At 49.0% G+C, this 21646-nt stretch overlaps 1 protein-coding gene across 1 annotated transcript in view; it reads left to right on the top strand.

Moving 5' to 3' along the window:
* SLC25A26 (solute carrier family 25 member 26) overlaps positions 1 to 18264 on the top strand; it is an 89460-nt gene extending 71196 nt beyond the window's left edge. The window contains exons 7-10 of the mRNA XM_009959428.2: positions 3600 to 3669; positions 11778 to 11842; positions 13306 to 13379; positions 18120 to 18264. Of these exons, the coding sequence (XP_009957730.2) occupies positions 3600 to 3669; positions 11778 to 11842; positions 13306 to 13379; positions 18120 to 18216 (306 nt within the window). The 3' untranslated portion in view covers positions 18217 to 18264. The remainder of the gene's footprint in view (positions 1 to 3599; positions 3670 to 11777; positions 11843 to 13305; positions 13380 to 18119) is intronic.
* The last annotated feature ends 3382 nt before the right edge of the window (positions 18265 to 21646 follow it).

Here is a 21646-nt window from a genome sequence, read left to right as displayed (position 1 = left end):
GGCTTCCCGCTGTGTCCCATCCCTTGAGGACACACCCGCTGTATTGCTTTACATGGTGCAGCAATGCACAGCGAGATTTACATATATATCACATAAAAGTGTTTACAAAAAAAATTAGCATGTGATTGAGCTGGGAAGCTGCAGAGGGCCCCAACTGTACGAGTTTCCATGCGCTTCAGCCAGAAGATTTATTTCCAATTTGTTATTCATAAGGGAAGAGCGAGAGATTGGGATGGGGTCCTTTGAAGTGGAAAACAAAGTCTTCTATTCAGCCTTCAGCTTAATAGAATACACATGACACAGGCTTGGCACGGCGGCCCGCTTTCATGTAATGTGCTCCTTGTCATTTTGCTTTCCTAGGCTGTGAATACTAGTGGGAATGGGTATTGCCCTGGAGAAGCCTCGTTATCTCCTGCAGCCTTCTGCAGGAGAAGCACAGTGTCAGCAGGTAGGAGCCATTTGGTGATGGCGGTGCAGAAGCCAGGCTGACCCAATTGGTGCAGTTGCGTTGCTCATGATTCCCAGTTTCTGTTTCATGTTGCGAAAGCACGTGTAGAAAAAGCAGTCTAGTTGCAGGGCTTCTGGGGGCGTTTTGTGGGTGCTTCTGTCCTGTTTGGAGGTCCTGAGCAGAAGCCGTGACCCATGGGCTCCGAGCCTGCCTGTGACAACCATCTTCTGCGTGACCTGAGCTCTCGCTGTTACCTCCCCGAGCGGAAGGCTCTCCTGAGTTTGGGCAGCATCCAGCATGGCAGAGCGTGATCTAGGCGCTGTATCACTGCACATAACCAGCAATTCTGTCCAAAGTTGGTGTTTTCAGGAGATAGGCATATCCATCCTGTATTTCTTCCCAGGAACAAGGCCCTGGTTTTACAGTGATCTACAAGCCTCTAATAGCTTCTGTGCTTTGTCCTGTGTTAGTAGTGTTAAAACCATGCTCGGTGCAGCACAACGGCGAGTGTTTTCAAGGAACTTACAAGCCCAACTTACCACAAAGCCCTGTCAATTAGTGGGTCCGTGGGCTGTGAGAGGAAACATGTGTGACCTTCAGCACGTCAGCTTGGCCCGCAACGCGAGTGCGGTTAGAAAGGAATTGGACCAGAGTCCTGCCGGTCCTCTTGGCCCTGTGACACTTGTTCCTCTTGGCTTTCTCTGGGGTGATGTCCTCACGCCCTGCTTCTCTCTCGCTCTTCTTCATGTTCAGGTTTGGAGCTCTGGGTGAATCACCGACATCAGAGATGGAAAGAAATGCATGAAGTCATCTCATCCTGCCCTTGCCAACGCAGGATTATTCCCCATAATACAGTCTTGAGTGCCTTCTCCAGTCTATTTTTAAATGACTCAAAGGAGAGGGCTTTCCTCTCCTCCCTGGGGAGGCTGGCTCCGCTGTTCAGTAAACCTCACTCTTGGGGAATTTTCTTCCTGTTCTCCAGCCTCAATTCTCCTTTTCCCTAATTTAATTGAACTCTTCCTGGCTCCACCCTTCTAAACAATTTTCTGTATTGCATGACTGTTGCAAATACCTGTTGTCAATTTGCAGGCATAATGGATGGGAATTCATCACCGTTTGCCTTGCTTGGTAAAGGCTCTTTGTGCAGAACTGTACTGGGAAGCCAGGCTTTATCAGAAACTAGATTTCAGAGCTACGTGCCAAGAAATAAGAATGACCTTTTCCTACTTCTTCGGACAATGCCATTAACATAAAACCCCATCGTGACTGAGAATAGGCTGGGCTTCTGGCAAAGCCATGAATGTCTGTATTAATGTGCTGGTTGTCGTCTTAATCCCCCAGCAGATCTTCCATAGTGGTTTTTTTGCATGACTGAAGTAACTGTTCTGAGTTCTCGGGTTTAGTTGTAGATGTATAGATGTCTGGAGAACGTTTAATGAAAAGATACAGTAATTCTGGTTTTATCAAGTGGCTCCGACAGTTAAATTTCTAAACTCTGACTTTTAATTTGAGGTTTCTTAAGCGCCCAAAGTGTTTGGAAAATGAGTTTTGAAGGTGGGATTTATGCTTTGACAATACCTAGATGCTTTGGACGATAGAGCCTTTTGTCTTAGGGGGCCAGTGTCCTTCATCCAGCAGGACTGAGTTGCAAGAAAACTGTGTGTCCAAAGAGTGTAAGTTATTCCAGAAAAGCATCTTATGGTTTGAAGAATTATGAATTCCTATTTATTTATTTGAGATGAAAATCAGTTTCTGCTGTGGGTGACAGCAGAATAGAAACCCATGCTGAAAACACCAGGAAAAGAATGGCTAGCATTAAAGAGACTGAAATCCCTTTAGTGCTCTCGTACAGCAGAGCTGCAGCTATTTAGCTATGGCAGGATACCAAACAACATTTTGTGGCTGGCCATTGTTGCTTGAACAGTTTGATTTTTAAAACATTCAACTGAAGTATAACCACCAGCCAAGCTGGAAGAAGCGAGTCACAAGGACAGCGTGTTAAATGAAGAGGCAGCAAATGAGGGAAAGGAGTTCTCGTGCCCCAGCAAAAAGTGCCTGTGCTGCAGACCAGGAGCCTGAGAGCGCTACCTCAGCCTAGCACAGCTCTCGGGTTGCTTTTAAGGAAACCTTATAGTATAGAAGGAATAAGACTTTAAGAAGAAAGCGATAGAGCCACAGCTATGAAAGGAGTGGTTTCTCTGCGGTAGGCCTCAGAAGGGCGATGGATCCCATCCCTTTTTGCTCAGCACTGATCCTGACATCACCAACCAGCAACTGCTCCTCCAGAGAACTTCCAATGTCAAGCTTTTCAGGAGAAGGGAGAGGGGTGATGGAGCAGAGTGGAGGAGGAGAGAACAAAGTGACCGTAGCTGGCATGATGAAACCCTCCCAGCACGCGTTGGCCTCTGTTGCTGATACCGATTGGACTCGTCGAACTGTTTGATGTGATTCTTGATAGGTGTTTTTTAGAAGGCACCCTTCTTGTTGGTGTTCTTAAATGTGCATGTTTAAATGATGCTGTGAGTTAATGGGTTGGAGCATGGTGTGTGGGAGCAGCGGAGAGGAGAAGGGTGTGTGGTCCCTAATGCCGCCAAGTGAAAAACAGAGACACACCTGCTTTGGGATATAATGGGAGCGATAAGAGTAATTTCTTAACGATGGGGTTTTTTGGGGAGTGTGAGGGGAAGGGTTGGCTTGAGAAATGTAAGGGGGCAAAAAGGACTTCTGTCTCGCTGTGCTGGGGACTGTTAATTTTAAATGGGAGTGTTTGGTACATCTGGGCTGAGCGGATACTGGTTCTTGCATGCCGCCTCCCCCCGCTCAGTGTTTTGCTTTGCACTGTTTTATCTGCCAAAAAGAAAATAAACTCACAAAATATTTGCAAAGTTGCATGGCCACAGGCTTAAATACATACATATGAAATCCCTGAAAGCAATTTGCTTCAAGCCCTCCTCAGTTCCAGACATCTTTCTCACTCCATCTGCTCGTTCAAGTACACAAGTTCCTTGGGAAAAATCACTTATTACATCACTGAAAAATGCCACAAAAATAGCTTTTCACTTAAGTTCCCATCCTTGGAGTTAACTCACATGGGGATCAGATAGATTCAAACATTTAATAACTTTTTATTTTCCTTTCTCTTTAAACACAGGATCTCTGGTCATGGAAGCAGGGTCACGTGGTGGATTCTTGGCAGTCAGCAGTCTGTGGAGCTTTTGCAGGTGCAAAGGATTATATGTTATACTGGGAAAGACTAAAGAAGAAAGGGAAAAATGTGCAAATCTATTAAGTATAGCAGAACAACATTCCTTTGTAATTCAAGTTTGTTTAGAAGAAAACGGATCTAGTTGTTTGGAAATAGGAAAGTCAGCAAAGGAAAGGGAAGGAAAAAAAAAAAAGACTCAAACAGGGTGTCTGCTTGAAAGACAACCAATTTGTTTTTGACAAATTTCTGTTATTTAAAAACCAGGGGCCTGTCAGTCAGGCTTTGCGATTATTTCAAAGTTGATTTGTAAAATCCTCATCCAGGAGAAACTTTGCTTGGGTGGGGGTTTGTGCAGCTGTCTGCTCTGAGCACTTCCCCAGGGGCTGAAGTGATTGCAGCGAGAGGCCATGATTCACCATTCATGTGACAGCTTTGACAGCCATGTAGATTAACTAGAGTCAGGAGAGCAGAGGCTAGCACTGCACAGCCCCGAGGCAAAAGCCTTCCGCAGCAGAAGGAGGACGAAACATCTGGGCAATCTCCAGACACTAGAACAAGAATAAAGAGTGGCAGAATACAATACTGCACTATTTATTACCAAACAAGCCAGAAGTTAATTGAATTCTTCAGTAGGCTTCTTGCTTGATTTTTTAGCCTACTGTAGTTGTTTCAGAAGAAAAAAAAAAAAGGGAGGAAAAAAAAAATCAATTAATGACTCATCAGTATAGCTGACGAATTTGCGGGAGGGGATACTCAACTGTCTTAATAGAAAAAACAGATTAGTAGTTAAGAGATGGATAGCCAGAGCTTTTTCCCAAGGAGCTAAAATACATTTTGAGATTCCAAACCAGTAACAGAATATGTAGAAAAAAATAAATGCTGATTAAAGAGAAATTATAGCGTTTCTTGAAATAGAGATTATCGTAAGAAAAGCTTGTTCTTTGACTTACAAAATCAGAGCCATTACATCGTATGTAATTTTTTTAAAATAAGCTCTGTTAGGGGAATTGAAGTATTAATAGCAGCAAATTCCAGCAGAGACTGAGGCTTCATTTTGATGGGTGCTGTAACTGCATGACTGAGAGAAGGATGCGTGGCTGTAGCTGCACGCAGCTTAGTACATCGGGCCCGTATGCTGTGAGGGAATGGTTTAGGTTGAATTGATTCCATTTTGGGGTAGCGGGGATATTTTAGATGATCTCTGGTGGTCTTGTCGGGCTGTATTTTCTATGTTTATGTGATGGGGAAGGGAGTGTGTTTCTGCTAAAAATTCAGTCTACTGCTGGATTTTACGCTGACTTCCTCAAATCGGTGCAAACAAAATCAGAGCAACTGAAGTAGATCGTTCATTTTTGTTTTGAAGCAAAACAAGCTATCGGACTAAAAATGCTTTAAAATGCAATCTGTACGTCTGCAGGTGTGATAGGGGATCATTAATTTAGCTCTGTTGATTTCTTTCCAGTCATATTGATACAAAAACTGTGTTCAGGCATGTTCAGAGAGCTGGAGGGTTATCTGATTTACCCAAGGCCTTGTGGAGTAATTTCCTGAAGTCCGATTTGGTGCCTCCGTTGGAAATCTAGCCCAGTGCCTCCGTTTCCCTCTCTGTATGTCTTGATTCTGACCAGTTGTGCTTGGACTTGCCACTATCTGATGAACATCCAGTACTGTCTGCTCGCTTTATAGCAGAAATACCACAGAAGGAGCTTCCAAAGGCATGGCTGTGCACAAACGCTTCACTGTCCTTTGGCAGGTGGTGGGGAGACCTAACCTTTGCTCTGGAGGAGGCACCTGGTCCTGGAGCAGCACAGAGACTTCCAGCTCCATGGCGGTGGTAGATGAGACAGTTCAACCTAGCTGTCTTCATAGGCTCTGTTCCCCAAGCACAAATCTTTGCAGAGCTGGAGTCCTCTTTATGTTGTAATTGGTGATGATAAATACTCTCTGGGTTATCCTTCCAGCCTCACGTCCTCCAGCCTGGTTTTCCTTCTCCGTTCTTTGTTTCCCTATTCTTTCCTTTTCACCAGCAGTATTTGAAACTTCCTTTCTCATGTATCCTTTGAGGATCTGCTTCAAAACTCACGAAGTTCAACTCTTTTTGGACCGGAACCCTCCCCTTCTGTCCCCATTGCCTCCCTTTGCAGACATATAACAGGCAGGCCTTGTATTCATCTAATTCGGTACTGCGTCCATTCTACTGCATTGAAGATATTCAACCTTCTTGCTGAATGGAGGCAGTGGAAAAATAATTTCCTGCTTTCTGAAGAATGGATTCCACGGTTAAAAATTATTAACTACCTACATTTAGCTTCAAATGAGGGAAGAAAAAACAGACCAAACTCTTTATCCCTGTCTTTCCACCCCAAAACAACAACAACAAAAAATCCTCAGCAGTAACCTGCGAATAAAATAAGATAGATGTGGGCATCCGAGTCATGTAAAATCCTCATGTTAGAAACCTTAAAAAGATATTACCCAAAAAACAACCTTTAAGCACAGCAATGCTGTCAAATGCCACCGTGGTAGTAGTGGGGTGGCAAAATCACACAGACATGCTTTTCTCCTGTGTTCTTTGCTTGAATTCAATACTTTCTAAAAATATGTTAGAGGTCCTGAGGGGTTGGGTAATAAGCTGAAATAAAGTGAAAGGAAAGTCCTGTTTGGCTTCCATGGCGCACACACATGTATGTGGGTGTCTGTGTGCATTGGTTAGTTCCTAGCTAAATCATAATTGATTATTTGGCGAAGGCTGAACAAAGAGCAACAATATATTGAATTCCATCCCCAGTGCCTGTGACAGGGCAGCGATTTCAGCTGAAGAGCTGTGAGAGGCCCGACCCGTCCTTGTTGAGCGCATGTGTAAGATATATGTCTGCGATCCGTGGGCTTTTTATAGAAATGTAATAGGCATGAGCATAAATATCAGAGATTTGGAATCCTCTCGGTCTCATCTGTTAATAATTTAATCTCTGGAGGTCTTGTCCAGCTTTATCATCATCTCTGGTGTCTTAACTAGAGGAGATGTTTGGAGCAGTCAGGGAGTGAGAGAAGGTGATATCTGAGCAGGCGGTGGGGAGGAACCCAAGGGTAGATCTACATGATATTTTAAGCCTGAGGTTGCATTTGAACCAAACCTTGCCTCATGTCTGAGCGGTTTGGACACCAGCCCAGATTTGGGCAGGGGCTTTGACAGGCTGGAGGCAGAGGAGGGAAGCGTGTCCCCATGCTGTGGGCAGGCCAGGCGTGATTGTGGTTGCCCTCCATGCTCAAGTCTTCTCTGGGCTTAGGCTGCCTGGCTGGGCTACTGCACCCCAGCCCTGCACAGTACCAAGGCAGGCTGTCCCAGAAGAGCTTTGGGGTGGGTTTTGCCTGTCCTTCATGGCAAGGAAATCCTGACGTCGGGTATTAGCTGTTGGGAAAGCAAAGTACTGCCCTGGAGCGGCGAGGTGGTTTCCAGCTTGTCAGTGAACCTGAGTGTCCATTTAATGGGACTGAAAATTGCCACGGAGAAAGACGCCTTCTTTCTCCCTACTGTAAAAAAAGTGTGGCTTAACATTAATAATTCATGGTCTGTGGTGACAAAGTCACTGAGAATGGAGGTGCAAGTCTAGTGAATAATGAAGCACTAACGAGAGCTTTTTGCACATTAACAGGGAAGACTTCCCATCACTTTTGTTTTGATCTAATCAGCTCTGACAAGATTACACACTGTGTCTAAAAGCCTCTTTAACTCTATAGCGCTGAATAAATTTTTGAGTAGTTCTCAAGATTTCCCTGCAGTGTCTGCCTGGAGCATGCTTCTAACCCCGAATTGGTTCAGTTCCTGGAGGAGCAGTGCTTTGCCCCTTGGTATTTCTGCTGAAATCCGAAGAGGTTCTTGGGTCGCTTTGCTCTGGCATTGTCAGGTGGTGTTCCCACAGTGATAAAGGACCAGAATAAATTTCCTCTTAAAAAAAAAGAGTAACATAATGTCAATAAAATAGAAGTTCAAATACGAACTGAAGGATTGAAGAGTTCTGAAAAAGCCCATTTGTGAACTTGGAAATCAGCCAGTGTAAGAGAATAATGTGAGGTTTAGTCTTGGACTTGTGTGACTCAGTTTTTCAGCCTGGATTTGGGAGTCAGTGCTGAATCAGTCCTGCGTAACCTTCAGATGTCAGTACAGAAAATAGTAAGGAAGACAGGCAATACTGCAGCTCAGCCTGGATTTTTTTCTTTTCCTAAGGTGGGCTGATTCAAACACGGACATTAGTCAAATACAAGTTCCTATCTCTTGAAACGAACTTGACCTACCGAACTGGGGTGGTGTTACAGAAGAGAGTGCCAGGGGTCTGGCCAGATGACAGAAACACAGAATCAGGAGGAGCCCTTGTGGTGGCCCTGGGCCCTTTAGAAAGGGTGAGGAGAAGTTAAAATGGTACAGAAAAAAAAATAAATACAGGGACCGAAGAAGAACTTGTCTTCCTCCCTTCATAGGATCTTGTTTGAGGAGTGTGTGAAATGTTTTCCTATAGCAGCAGCAGCAGCAGCAAATTCTGCAGGCAGCCACCTTACTGCGAGGACCTAGGGTTATGTGCTGTTCTCAGGTGAAGTATTTCACTCTGTTCTGATTCTTCTCAATTTTTATTTGCACGACAGCTAAAAAGGGTAGGGAATGCCAGCAGGAATCTAGGGGAAAATCTTAAGTCTTCAGGACTTTTTATTCTTATTGCCAAATGAAGGTAAATATTCTCTGCAGATGTCTGTCACTAGTGCTTCCATCAAGCACTGGTCACTGGGAAAGCATGAGTGGCAGAGGGATTTTCTGTTTAACACCCAGGGCTTGGTAAAGTTTAGCTGCTGAGCTGACGTGTGAACATACAGTGGCCATTGTAACTTCTCGGGAGACGGATGATGAATTTTCCACTTCTGCGTGAAGTTTTATTTTCCCAATAGAGGAGTTTGTCACTCTGCTAGAAGTATTAACAAGCCAGGAGCATTCTCTCGTGTGAAAATCCATCTTTATGCCTACTTGCTGAGCCCGAGTCATTATCAGATCCTTCTAGGGCGAGCGAGAAAGGAACCTTCTCCGGGAGTGTGTTGGTGAGCCTGTCTGTCTGGGCACAGAGTGCCTGCAAAGGTGCCTTCTGCTCTCTCCGCTCTGCAGAGAAGGCAGAATGATTAGGGGTGTCAGGCTGGATGTGTCTGGGCCTTTCTTGCCCACCTGATGCTTCGATACCTGCTTTTCCTGATTTCTGGCTAGCTGAGCGACTCCAGCCTGATGTAGCAGCTCTTGGAGAATTCAGTGACGGCAGGCATAGACTAAAGGAGTGATTGAAAGATCTGTTGGGCCTTACTGTGCATTAGTGCGGTGCACAGCTCTCCTAGTTTGCATGAGGAGACTCTGGCCGTGCTGGTTTGTATCTGTTGTATTAATCGGATGATTGGAAACAGTCACGTTGTAAGGTCCTTCACCCAGCTAGAGCAGGGGGCACTGAGCAGTACCTCGCTAGCGCTGTGGCCTGGTCTTGGATACCTGTGTACTAACACTGAAGGGGTCACTTTGAAATTACCTTGGGCATTTGGGGTTAAGGCTGGAGCAAATTCATTTTGTCAGACTCACTGCCTTCAATAAAATGCAGTTCCCAACAAATGCTAGCTTTATTCTTGTGTTTTTGTCAAGCATATACAAACTTGCATTTAATTTAGCCGCTATCCTGCTGCTTGTTGTGCTTATGAAGCAATTTATTGTTGCTGTTGTTATTCTCAATTGATTGGTAAATCTGTACCAAATACTTCCCAGTGATGGAAAAAGAAACACTGAAATGCTAGTAACAAAAAAGTCTGAAAGATCCAGATGTGAGCTGGGGAAGAAAAATGGAAACCAATCAGCCTTGATTTAAACCTTTCAGATAAGAATTTGGGAACATCATAACAGCATAAATTGTGTTTGTTCTAATCACTCTACCAGCCAATGTTGAAGCTTCTGCCAATAAGAAACTGTTAGGAACAAATGCATAAAAAAATTACCGGGATCTGATAAGGGAAATAAGTTAGTCTGACTAACGTGTTACTGTCAGCTCTTTAGCTGAGTGATGCATTGAGATTTTTTGCTCGATACAGTCCCGACAGCCATGTGGTTCGCTGTTTAATTTTATCTTGGTCTGTGGGCAAAGGAAGGACTTCCACATCCAGACTTGTCAAGCTGCTATTTTCCATGGAGATTATTTTTACTGTTCTAAAAATACATCGCTGACATGAGTACCCAAGTTTCTATCCAGACCATTCTCTCAGAGCCTTTGGGTCACTTACTCAAAAACTGGCTCACAATAAAAAGATTTTTGACCTTAAAGAAGGTCCAAGAATGGGCTGGAATTTAGTTTAACTTGCTCATAGTTTCTGCTTTGGCTTCTTGAATACAACCCATTTTTCTGCCTTTTAGTGAGGTATCACTGCTAGAAAGCTTCCGGCGGAGTGAAGCAGATGGGCCGACCTTCCGTGAGCAGAAGCTGCTCCTAAACCAGGCGTTTTGGGCTGTTTGCTGCCTCGGCTTGCCTGCTGTGCTGGTTTGGGATCCAGGGGACTGCACATGAGCCTTGCTGCAGCTCCTGAACTGTCACGGGACGTTCCTTCATTAATTGTAAGAAGCCAACGTAGAGTGCCAGCTGGCCCAGCCTCTTTTCTGACAGAAAGCAGGGGTTTAATATGTTAAAGCTAAGGTGGTTGAAAGAGAGAAATGCAGGTAAAAACATAAGCCAGCGGGGAAAGATGGATTTTTTTTCATTACTTTACAGGTTTTAGAAGAAATGTTTTTCCCCTCTCCCATCCCAAGAAAAGAGAGATCAATTTTTCTGCATTCCATAAAACTTGGAACAGAAAATAGATTATTTTTAGCTTATTCCCTGGGTACTGTGTAGGCTTCAGTCTTTGGAGTCACTTTGTTCCCTGCTGTGGCAGATACAGGATTTGTACAAGCTCCAGAGAAAAAAATCAGGAAGAAGAAGAAAGAGAAATTTCAGAACAAGTCTGTCTCTCTCTTTTCTTCTCCTCTTTCTTCCCCTTTTGTACTTCACTTACTGCTGGGCTGCTTCTGCATTTTATGTTTCCTTCACTTTGGCTCTTCCTCAGCCTGAATGACTTGTTTGAAATACTGTGAACAGAGGAGGGAGAGAGATTAGAGTTAATTTTAGGGTGGAGAAATAAGGCAAAGCGAATAAGAACCTGAGAGAAAAAGCAGCAAGGCTGGTCCCTAGGTAGCACCAGAGGCCAGGCTGTAGCCGCAGTGAGATGTGGAGGCAGACACAGGCACGTTTGTGGGTGAGACATGCAGATGGATAAGCTGAGGGTTTCTGGCTTTCAGGAGGAAAGCCGCAGCTGAGCTGGCTGCTCCAAGTGACAGAAATGAGCTCCAAGGGTGAAGTTTGGAGTGACTGGAGAGAATAAAAATGCCCGTGAGAGGAAGATGGCACTTGTGGCAGCAGACTTCTGACCGTTCCGAAACACCCTTGGGCAGCTTCGCATTGTTGTTATCCAAAACGGAGCCGATTTCGTTCACTGGAGATGAGCACCATCCCGAACACCGGCCTGTCTTTTTCCCTTGGAACAGAGTCCCAGGTCTAAGGGTTGAAGTCCCGATCCAGTCTGTCTGTACCTTGTGGATAGCTTTGCCCCTGAAGCATGGTGTTTCACATGTAGAGCACCTTTCCTCTCCTTCTGTCTTTCTAGCATTCGAATGGTCAGACTTTAATTCTTGAGGCAGAACACAGTGCGAGGAGCTTATTTTCCCATCTTTGCAAGTTCTTCCTTTCAAACTTGTCTGTAGATGTTGGAAGTGGAGCCCGTTATCCTTGTGACCTTCATATGGCCATGTACGTACAGAGTCCAAACAAGAGGACAGTCATCTCAATGGGGACGATTTGGTTTACACTTAACTAGAACAGAGCTGTTTCCTTCAGTCAACACGCAGGAATAAAACACTCTGTGTACAGACCTTCGACCAACGTACCCGGGCTCTGACACGAGGAAACATGCTGTAGGCATTCATAATGGAGCAGTGTTGACCGCAGCCATGGGACTTGTAGGCAGCGTGGCGTTCATGTTCACCCAACAATGTCTCACTTGTGTTCGATATTTTAATTTGCTCAGGTGGATTTGCAGCTGCAGTCACCACACCTCTCGATGTAGCGAAGACAAGAATTATGTTGGCAAAGGTAAGAGCGAGGGAGGCCAGCAGGCGTGCAGGTGAATGGCTTGGGTGGTTCCAGAGTTTCTGTATGGTCATTACAGAACGAAATCCACACCTATTAACAACAATGCTTTCTGCTCTTGTCCTCGAAGGCAGGATTAGATGTGAACAGGTACGGCATGCAGAACTAATGGAATTGTTGTGTTCCTTTCCTTGAACTGCTCTTGCGGTCCTTTCCCAAAGGAGCTGCCTGAGAAGGGCTCGTGCTTGTGCTTGGCTTCAGAGTCTCCTGCAGTGTCTTTAGGAGAAAGTCCTTGCGGAGTCAGACACCCGAGTTAAACTGCTCATCAGGGGTTTATTCCTCTGTTCTTTTGATAATTGTTGGGCTTGAGTGTGTGTATGCGTGTCTTTCTCGGGGGGGCTTGGCACTGGATTTTCTGTCCTAAAATTTTAAGCCATAGAGATCGTGATGGCTTACATCTGCCAGCCAGGGCAGAAGGAAGATTGCTTATAAGATCAGTAAGTTTGGTAACTAGTTAAATTGCTCCTCAGTCTGGTGTTGCCACCATCATCTCATTGACCCAGAGCAGAGCTAAGCAGCCACGTAGCTAAAAGCCCTCAGCAGGTGGATATTCCTAAAGCCTTTCCCCATCCTGAAAAGAGCTGTTGTGTTGGCGAATGTCAGCCATCCTGGAGTTTCTGTGAGCAGTTTTTACGCTATTGCTCACGTCCCTCAGTACAGGTGTGTTTCTTGTGGGTGGCATGCACCTCCCCAGCCGAGTCCCGCACGTCTGTGCTCACCGTGTCGCTGTCTTGTGCATCTCTCATGGCTGGGGGTTGTACCTGCTGCAGCCGTTGGGCAGTGTGGCTGATAAAACTCTAAGGACTGGGTTTCATTTATGTCTGCTGCTGTCCTGAGCAACCAGGTCAGCACTGGTGAGGGAATGGTGGTGCTTTGAGGTGTCCTGAGACCGTTCAAACAGCGTCTTTGTATTAGTCATCTCACACTAACTAGATCACGCCTGTAATTGAGTTGTCTGTAGTCCTGCTCTTTGTCCTCTGTGTTGCACTCAAGGCAGTTTTCACATGCGATACTCATGGAGTTTTTTTAAAGCAAACCTCAAGGCTGCTGTCGTCTTGCAGTGAGCAGCAAAGTCACTTGTTGATGCTTTGAGAGCGTTTTTATTAACGTCTTAGCCCAGTGTCAGCTGCTGGACGTAGAGCTGGGTGTAGTGCAGAAGGGACTGGCTACTCGGTTCTGGACTAACCAGCTCATGGAGTGATCGCTTTGTTCTTCCGTGCCTTGGTTTCCCTTTCTGCCCTCTGCCTCATTCCTGGAGACAAGGAGCTTTTGTCTGTGCCTGGGGTAAGGAGGTCATTAGGGTGCCTGTGATTCCTGTAACGTAGCACTAACCGGGGACAGGGAGCTCAGTAAATAACTAAACCTCTCTGCCAACAGTTTCCAATCTCTCTCTTTCTGTGGTGCAGGCTGGTTCCAGCAACGCGAGCGGGAACGTTCTGGCCGCCCTTGCTGGCATCTGGAGGACGCAAGGCCTGGCAGGGTAAGGACGTGCTACATCTCAGGTCTTGTATCCCTGTCTGTGTCGGGGGGTGGGAAGGGGATGAGATGGTCTGCTTAGGTTTAGACACTGCCGTACAGAAAAGACTTTCGATTGCTGTACACGTGGCCAGGGAGCGGCTGGCAGGTAGCGAAGAACAAGTCCCTCCAGGGAGGTCTAGTGTCCTCGCCTTAGCGCTGGCTGGGAGCAGTGGCCAGGGAAGAGCCCAGAAACGGGGCGTTATTGGGAGTCTGTCCGTGGTACCATCTCTAAGCTTAGCTCCAGGCTTCGGAGGCGAGGGTGGCTTCGTGCTTCATAACCCGGGATGGACTTTCCTCCACGAACGTGCACGTTTCGTGTTTTGTATCCCTTTAAACTTCAGGCACGCACGTCTTGTGGCAGTGACTACCACCGTTTCATCTTGAGGTGTGTGAAGCACCCCTCCTGAGATGTCAGGGAAGGCCAGCATAGGAACCTCGTGTCCCTCACGCACAGTCTTTTCCTCCTCCTGGCAATTTCCTACTGATCTGAAAACACCAGCAAGGTCTCCTCTGTTCCTTTAGATTTGCTGTTCTCACTGTGAAGCGTGACGGGAGCAGGCGATGCCGGGCTGGTGCCGGCAGCCGGGGCAAGCTGAAGCAGAAGGCAGGGAGCCCTGCGCTCCCTGACTTGTCCGTTGAGCCTCCCGTCAGGTCTGGGCTGGACCACGTGCCCGCTTGGATGTCTCTGGCGAGGCAGTTGTTGCACAAATGCAAGTTTTCTGAGACAGGCTTGAGCGCAAAGAATAAGTCTGAGCACTCGCAGAGCAGCTCTCTGTGGCTTTCCTGCTGTGGCTGGAGTGCAGAAATGTTCTGGGCTTTCTTCTGACCAGCCGTGGAAGGCTGGGGTGATGTTGGTCTCTTAACTGCCTCACTTTACCGAGCCCTGAGACGGGGAGTTGCTCTTCTGACCTTGGAGCAGTGCTGTGAACAAAAAACCCTCTGCTAGCGTTTGTAGAACATTGTGAGGTGTCATGAGCTTATAAATTATTACTGATTTTTACAGACATCTGCTTCATTTACACTACCTTGTCCTCTTTGAGTGCGTGACTCATGACACTCATTGGCCGCTCGTAGCGAATATGTCTTAAACACAACTCCTCCAGTCCAGGAGGTTCAGCCTGTGCTTCCTTTGGTAGGGATTGTGTCCCACCTGCCCTTGGCCTGGAAGAGAAGCGGGGGGTTTTTTTTTGAAGCTTTACTTGGGCCTTTTCACTGTGGTTTCTCACAGGTTTTTAATCCGCTTGCTGTGGCCAGTACTTTCAGGTGTAACATTCGTAAACTGCTGCTTGACGCAGCGTGCACCTCGCTGCTTTGCGGGAGACAGTTTTCTCTTAACATCTGATCTCTGCTTGCCCGACTAATAAAAGTTCAATCCTCTTTCTACACATGTGGGAAATAATTCAAAACAAATTGCAGGAAGTTCCCGAGCAGCGATTGCAGGAAGATGTCCAGCTGTGCCCCCCGGCGGCGCGCAGAGATGGGTTTGTCTCAGGTTTGCTCCTGGAGGTGACGAGGTGATGAGTCTTGGGTCCTAGATAGCTTGGTGGGCGCTCTAGGGCACGGTTGGAAAGGGACTGGGAGAAGTGAGGAGGCCACATCTGCTGCTGGTGGCCGTTGAGCTCTGAAGGGTGTGAGGAGGCACGGATCTAGCTGGGGAACAACCCCCCCCTTTCCTTAGCCAACAGCAGAAAATGAAAATGTATGTTTGTGTTCTTTTCAGGGCAGTGCCCTTTTCTAAACAACCCAAAATTAAACTCTGCCTAAAGATAGTACCCGTGGACTAGGACCAAAGGGAACACAATTCAATTGAAATCAAAACAATAAGCGATCTGGAGAAAAAGTAACGTGTGAGGGAGGCCAAGCTGCGTCAGCTGCAAGGAAAAGGAAGAAAGTCTTGGGAAAAATAAACGCAGAGGCTGCCATGCCTGCTGCCAATTATAAATCTATTAATCAAAAACAATAAAAATGTCGGGCTTTTTTGGCCAGTTGCAACATGAAATGATTTATGGCTCCTCTAATAAATCTCGTACTTGAAGAGGAGGAATTCTGAGGGCAGAAAGACGCATTGCTTATTGCCACCTTATTAAAACCAGAGCGCAGGGCTCAGCTTCCTGGTCTGCACCTAGTAAATCCCTCCGCTTCATGCCAAGAAATTTCACATCCCTTTCTGTCCGGGGAGAGCCAGGCCTGTGGCGGGAGGTAGGATAGAGATGGAGTGAGCGGACCCGTGCGCCTCTTGGCTCTTGACAGTGGGGTAGATGAGCCGTTCCCATGAAGGCCAGTGTACGTCTTGTCTGACGTGCGAGGAGGCGGTGGCGTTTGAAAGCCGTGGATGGAGCTTCACAACCGACTGGGGAGAAAGACGAGGGTTATTTGACCGATAAATCAGGTGAGATGGCTTGTCCCAGCTTGTCTGTAGCTGAGGACGGAGCCGGTGGTCTGCACCAGGCATCCCGTTCCTCGGATGAGCTTCCCAGTCGGGGTGGACGTGACACGGCAGGCACTAACCACGCCGCTCTCCGGAGCTGGACCTCGCCGATGGGTGGTGAAACACAAGCTGCCTGCAGGAGTTTGCTCAGAGCAAAGTGCAGTCAGAGAAAAGCGCTGTTCTTTCATCAGCGTGGCCACCCCTGTGGTCCAGAGCCTAACCCGGAGGTTTTGGGGCTGAGCACAGGTGCCCTTTGCAGCGCTGGCCCCAGTGCTGTGTCCAGGCCCTGCAGTGCCTTTTCCAAAGGGTAACTTCAGGGGTCCTGGTTAGTCTCTGTGGAGAACAGATTTGCTTTGGGTTGCTGAGTTGTCACCCAAAAAACATCCCCTTTGCCGCTGGGACCGTGGGACTGGGTGTATTGCTGGGCTGGGAACCCTGAAAGGAAGAGCTGCACCCTGGAGGGGATGCCCGCGGCTGGGGCGGGCACACGTTGTGGGTTTGACACCTGCAGCCCGGCCTCGCCCGGGGATTTAGATGTGATTCCCGGATTTGTGACTCCTGCCGAGCCGTTCCTCGCACGGCTGGGGAGAGCACGAGGTGTCCCTACCCGAAAGCCCCCTGGTCTTTGCCAGTCACCGGCACGCTGTGCGTTTATTGCAGCTTCGGGGATGAGAAGGTGGCATGGAGCCCTCCAGCCCTTGGTGCTGGATTCGACCAGTGACTGGGAGAGTTGCTTAAGCAAAAGGGAAAACCCAGGCGAGGAGAGAGGAGCGGCAGAGCGCCCGGTGAAGTGCGTGCGGACAGATAGCGAATACAAAGAGACGGCAGAGCTGTCCCTGCCAGAGCGGTTTCTGATGGGGCCAGCAGACAGAAAACCAGTTCAGCTCATCTGCTGGTGTGTGGCCTCGCAGGGACCGGTTTGGATCGGGCCTGCAACAGAGCTGAGCTCTCCGGATTCGAGGCAGCCCCGCAGCCGTTCAGCTCTGCCCTCCTGCGGAAGGGAGCCCCCGGGCGGAGCGGGGATCGGAGAGGCCACGGGCGGCAGGTGGGAAACTGCGGGGGGAGCAGGGCCAGGGTTCTTGGAAGTGATGGTCGGTGATGGGAGGTTGCCAGGGATGCAGCTTCTGAGTAACTGAGTTATCTGCCCCTGTTTGTGTAATAGCCGTGTCTCGAGCGGGCTGTTCTGTAAATGAATGCCTGCCACTGCTCCTGGAAGGGAGGAGGGCTGCCTAATTCGGCAGGAGAAGGATGGTGCTCCGTTCGGATTTACCCTATCAGCGCTCTGTCCGTACATGCCTTGTACAAATTACTCTGTTTTAAAGCTGTCATTATGGTAATGGGCCCAATTGCTGTCTAGTAAAGCCATAAAATGTTTCCATCTGCCTGCGTGCTCCAGGCTCCTCAGCAAAGCTCATTACGACAAAACCCAGAGTTGCTGCAGCCAGAGGTTTCCCCCGGCGCAGCGTGAGCAGCCGGGCAGGGAGCAGCCGGCTCTGAGCACCCCTGGGGGTCCCCGGCCTCCTCCCGCTGGGGACACGCTCCCAGCAGGGACAGCCGAGGACAGCATCCCTGCGGAGCTCCGCCAGGTCGTGCGGCGAGCGAAGGGCAGGCGCTCCTGCCGTGCGGGAGCTGGATCAGCGGCGGGTATGCCAAACCGATTCCAGCCTAACGTTGAATCCTTGCTTGCACGGAGCCTGTGATCCTCTGGGAGGATACGCTGGCCTGGCCTGAAGGTGTTAAACCAACAGGGAGCTGAGATGTGTCGAGCAATTGGCTTTGCACGAGTTTTCTGTTCACTTCCGAGAGCTCTTAGGATCAGGCACTTCAAAATCGTGGCGGCTGAACGCGCGGCCGTTCCTGCTCCCTCCCGGCTGGGCCCTGTTCTATGTGACTGGGAACGAGCCGCCGCGGGGAGCGGGGCTGTCCCTGCGGTGGGGGAGCCCCTGGCAGAGAGGGGGTCCCTCTGCCGAGGCTGGATGGGGGCGGCGGAGGATGCGATGCTGCGTCCGAGCTCCTCGTCCTGCCCCGTGGCCCGTAGCCTCCCGCACCTTTGCTTCTGCACCTGAGGAGTGTGGAGAGGGGTTAAAAATCACCGAGCCTGGGGAGTGCTCTGTGAGGGAAGCGCAGACACGTTCCTTCAGTGAGCAGTGGGGTGGGATTGAAGAAACCGGCAAGAGAGGATTTTTCTTGGCTTTGCTTCCCGAAGGCCCTGCCCCAGCCGCGCGGCACCCGCTCCCCGCTCGTCCTCTGACACCGCGTTGCCTTCGCCTTCAGCCTGTTCGCAGGTGTTGTCCCACGGATGGCAGCCATCAGCCTGGGAGGCTTCATCTTCCTGGGGACATACGAGAAGACCCGCCAGCTGCTGCTCTGACCCAGCCGGTCCTGCCGGTGGCCACCGAAGAGCCGGAGAAGCCACCGAGTGGGAGGAGGAGTCCGCTGGCGAACGCAGCCTTCCTCCCGCCGTGCCGCAGCAGCTGTTGGGCAGGCTGAGAGCCGCTTTCACTGCTAAAGAAAAGTAAATCCTCCAATAATCCAATTTCCCAAACATGAAATTTTCCTGCATGGAAAGTGAGTGAGGTCATGGTGAGAGTCGTGCCAAAAAAGTAATGTTTGGGGGGTAAACAGCTAATTGCGGTGGCTGAGAAAGGCGTTATTAGAACTCCCGCAGGGGAAACGTTCTGCAAACCTCCAGCTCGTGGGCTGAGCGGGGAGGCTGAAATAAAGCGAGTTTTCATAATTCAGTGGCACCTGCCTCGTAACCGGGGGGGGGGGGGGGGGGGGTTTTACTGGTTGGGGAAGGGGCCGGTAAAGTTACAGCCTGCTGCCCTCCAACAGCACCGAACGTATTCCAGGTTGGGAGAGCTCTTTGTACAAGACAACAATCCATTTGTTTCTGATTTGAGCTGCGTTTGTGGAAGTTTATATTCCTGTTTGTACACGCAGGTGCTCAGCAAGCGTTCCGGTGGGGCAGCCAGTGCAGCTTCATTAATTAGACTCACATTTCTCCAGTAAAAGCACGGGGCTTGTATTATTTTACAGCTGCTTGTGCAAAAAAAAAAGACGCGCAGCTCTGGCTTCTTTTGGTCTTCCTCCCTTCAGCAGCTGAAGGAGCAGGAGGCTGGAAATGCTGAAGTCGAGGGAGGCTGGGAAGGCAAAGCGGGGAGAATGCACAGGTTCTCCTGCCCATGTCCGGATGGATCCTGAGGGCTCTCAGGGGGCTGCTGGCAGCCAGAGCAAACCTCTGCTCTTGCTCTCGTGTTGGGAAACAGGAGCCATAAGCGGCCAAAATGGTGCAGGGATGAGCCTCATGGAAATTATATCAGAATTATCACCGGACGCTGGGGTGGGGGGTGCAAGTTTACACCAGCGACTTGGCTAAGGGGTGCTTGAAAATGTTTATAGAACCATTGCACGGTTTGGGTCGGAAGGGACCGTTAGAGGCCATCTCGTCCCACCCCCTGCAGCGAGCAGGGACACCTTCGGCTGGATCAGGTTGCTCAGAGCCCCGTCCAGCCTGACCGTGAGTGTTCCCAGGGATGGGGCTCCTACCACCTCTCTGGGCAGCCTGTGCCAGCGTTTCCCCACCCTCATTGTGAAAAATCCCTTCCTTATCTCCAGCCTGAATCTGCCCTCTTTTGATTTAAAGCCGTTACCCCTTGTCCCGTCGCAAGAGGCCCTGCTGAAACGATTGCCCTCGCGTTAAGAGGCGACGTGCGTTGGCGCGGGGCCCCCCGGGCAGGCAAAGCCACGCTGCTGCAGCCAGCGCCGAAAAGCCCCTCCTCGGTGGGTAAGAGGGGCCCGGGTCAGGCGGTGGCGGGTCACACGTTTGGCCAGGGCCCAGCCGCGGGGCCCGGTGGCGGAGGGGCTCCTGGCACACGGGGTGAGGAGGTGGGGGGCTGGCCGTGCCGGGAGTGCCCGCGGTCAGGCGGGAGAAGGGCGGCAGAGCCCGGCTGGCGCGGCCGTCGTGGTGCCCAGGCCATCGGCCGCACCGTGCACGTGCCTGCCGGGTCAGCGCGATGCTCCTGCGGTAGCCGAGGCCGTACCGGCTCCCCCGGGGCGCCGCCGGTTCCCGTGGAGGTCGTTCCCCTCCCGAGGAAGGCGTTGGGGGCGCAGGGAGTTGGGGTGAGGGAGAACAAATGCCAAGCCAGGCGCGTGCAGGACCGGGGCTGCCCAGGCACAAGCGTGGGCCGGGCTTGCTAAGGCGGGATGCTTTATTGCACTGTCGTAGCCCGTGACATAGTAACGAGACCTTTTTTTGAGGCCAAAACTTAGAAAATAATTGGCAACCAAGTCAAACAGACAGAACAAAGGCCGTAATTCTTAAAAATACTCTTCAATTAAAATGGGGGGTTTCAGCCAAGTCCCGCATTGGCTGTTAGTTCTACCCCTTTCCACGGCACAGTGTAGCAGTGCTTCCTGCCATGCTTAAGGTTATCTCTTTTATGAAGATTATATATAGCAGAACCAATTTTAGGGGCATTTGGGGGGGGGGGGGGGGGGGGCAGATTTATTACTCTGTCGTAAAAGCTAACATATTTTCTGTTAGAGCTCTTCAAACACGATGAGAGGGTTAGCGCTGCAGTTGGTGCATTTAATTACATGAGCTGAAAATAATCATGCCCCACAGTCTTTGGGTCCAAATGCTGGATTTTTGTTCTTTTTTTTTTTCTTAATATTTGCATAATCAGATTTTGTCATCGCTGGTCTTTTTATTTAAAAAAAAAATCCTGAAAACCCCAAACTAGCCACATTTTTAGCCAGCCTAACGGTGGGGGAGAGAGACAGCCCCCGAAGCGCTTCCCTGTGCGGACGGACTGGCCCTGGGAACAGCACCAGGCAAGCAAGAGACAAACCCGTTTGTCTAATTGTGCTCAAAAGTACACTTAGTGTTGGGACTACGGAGGGGAAAAATGACCTAAAAATGTGTTTGCTTTCCCCTATTGCCTGTTTGCCTTGAGTTTTAGTGATGTTTTATTTCAAGTTTACCAAAAGTTGAAAAAAATCAGTTTTAGCCCATTACTGGGCTAACGTGGAACAACAGAACTTGAATCTCAGACCAGGCACCAGCCCCTTAAAGGCTCTTTCTCTTCCATTTTAACTCCTACATGTGTTAAACTGGTCTTAGAAGATCTCCTCTCTACCCCAAGTTATAATTTGCAGGAAAAAAACACTTCTAAAAGGTTTTTCTTTTTAAATATACAGAAACTGAATTGAGATTCTGTAGTTAAAGCAATAATTCAAGCTTATCTCCCACGCTGCCTCTGGCATCTCCGCACAGGGTGGGGTCCAGGTTGGAGAAAGCCGGAGGAGTTCACAGCTGCAGCTGAGCCTGGTGCTGCCCTGGCCCCGGTCTCCTCAGCCCCCTACGCACCCGTGCACCCCCCTCTGCCCTGTTCCAGGGCCAAGACGAGGGACTTGCCAGACACTTAAGCAGCCCGATCCCTTCGGATGCATTTCGATGTATTTCTTATTAGAATATTCTTGTGAGAATGAGTGAGTTCTCAGTGGTGACCTTCGGTACAGCCCCCACCGTCCTCCCTGTCCTCGAGCCTCGGGCGGACCTACAGTATCTCCAGCCCTGGGTCGCATCTCACAAGCAGGTATTTTGGCAGTTGGGCTGCGTGCTTGTCAGAGAGAGAAGAGAGTATAGCAATGGATTAGAATTTTATTTAATTTTCAACCGGAACTCCCAAAAGCTCACTCTCAACATAACAACAGCTGTAATATTATAAATGAACCTTTATTAAAGACACTTCAATGCTGTTTGTTAGACACTTCAATATCTTACATGTTTTTCAATG

Source organism: Leptosomus discolor, chromosome 9 (assembly GCF_034619465.1).
Source record: "Leptosomus discolor isolate bLepDis1 chromosome 9, bLepDis1.hap2, whole genome shotgun sequence".
NCBI lineage: Eukaryota > Metazoa > Chordata > Aves > Leptosomiformes > Leptosomidae > Leptosomus > Leptosomus discolor.
The sequence above is the reverse complement of the archived record's forward strand: the minus strand, read 5'-3'. Positions and strand labels throughout refer to the sequence as shown.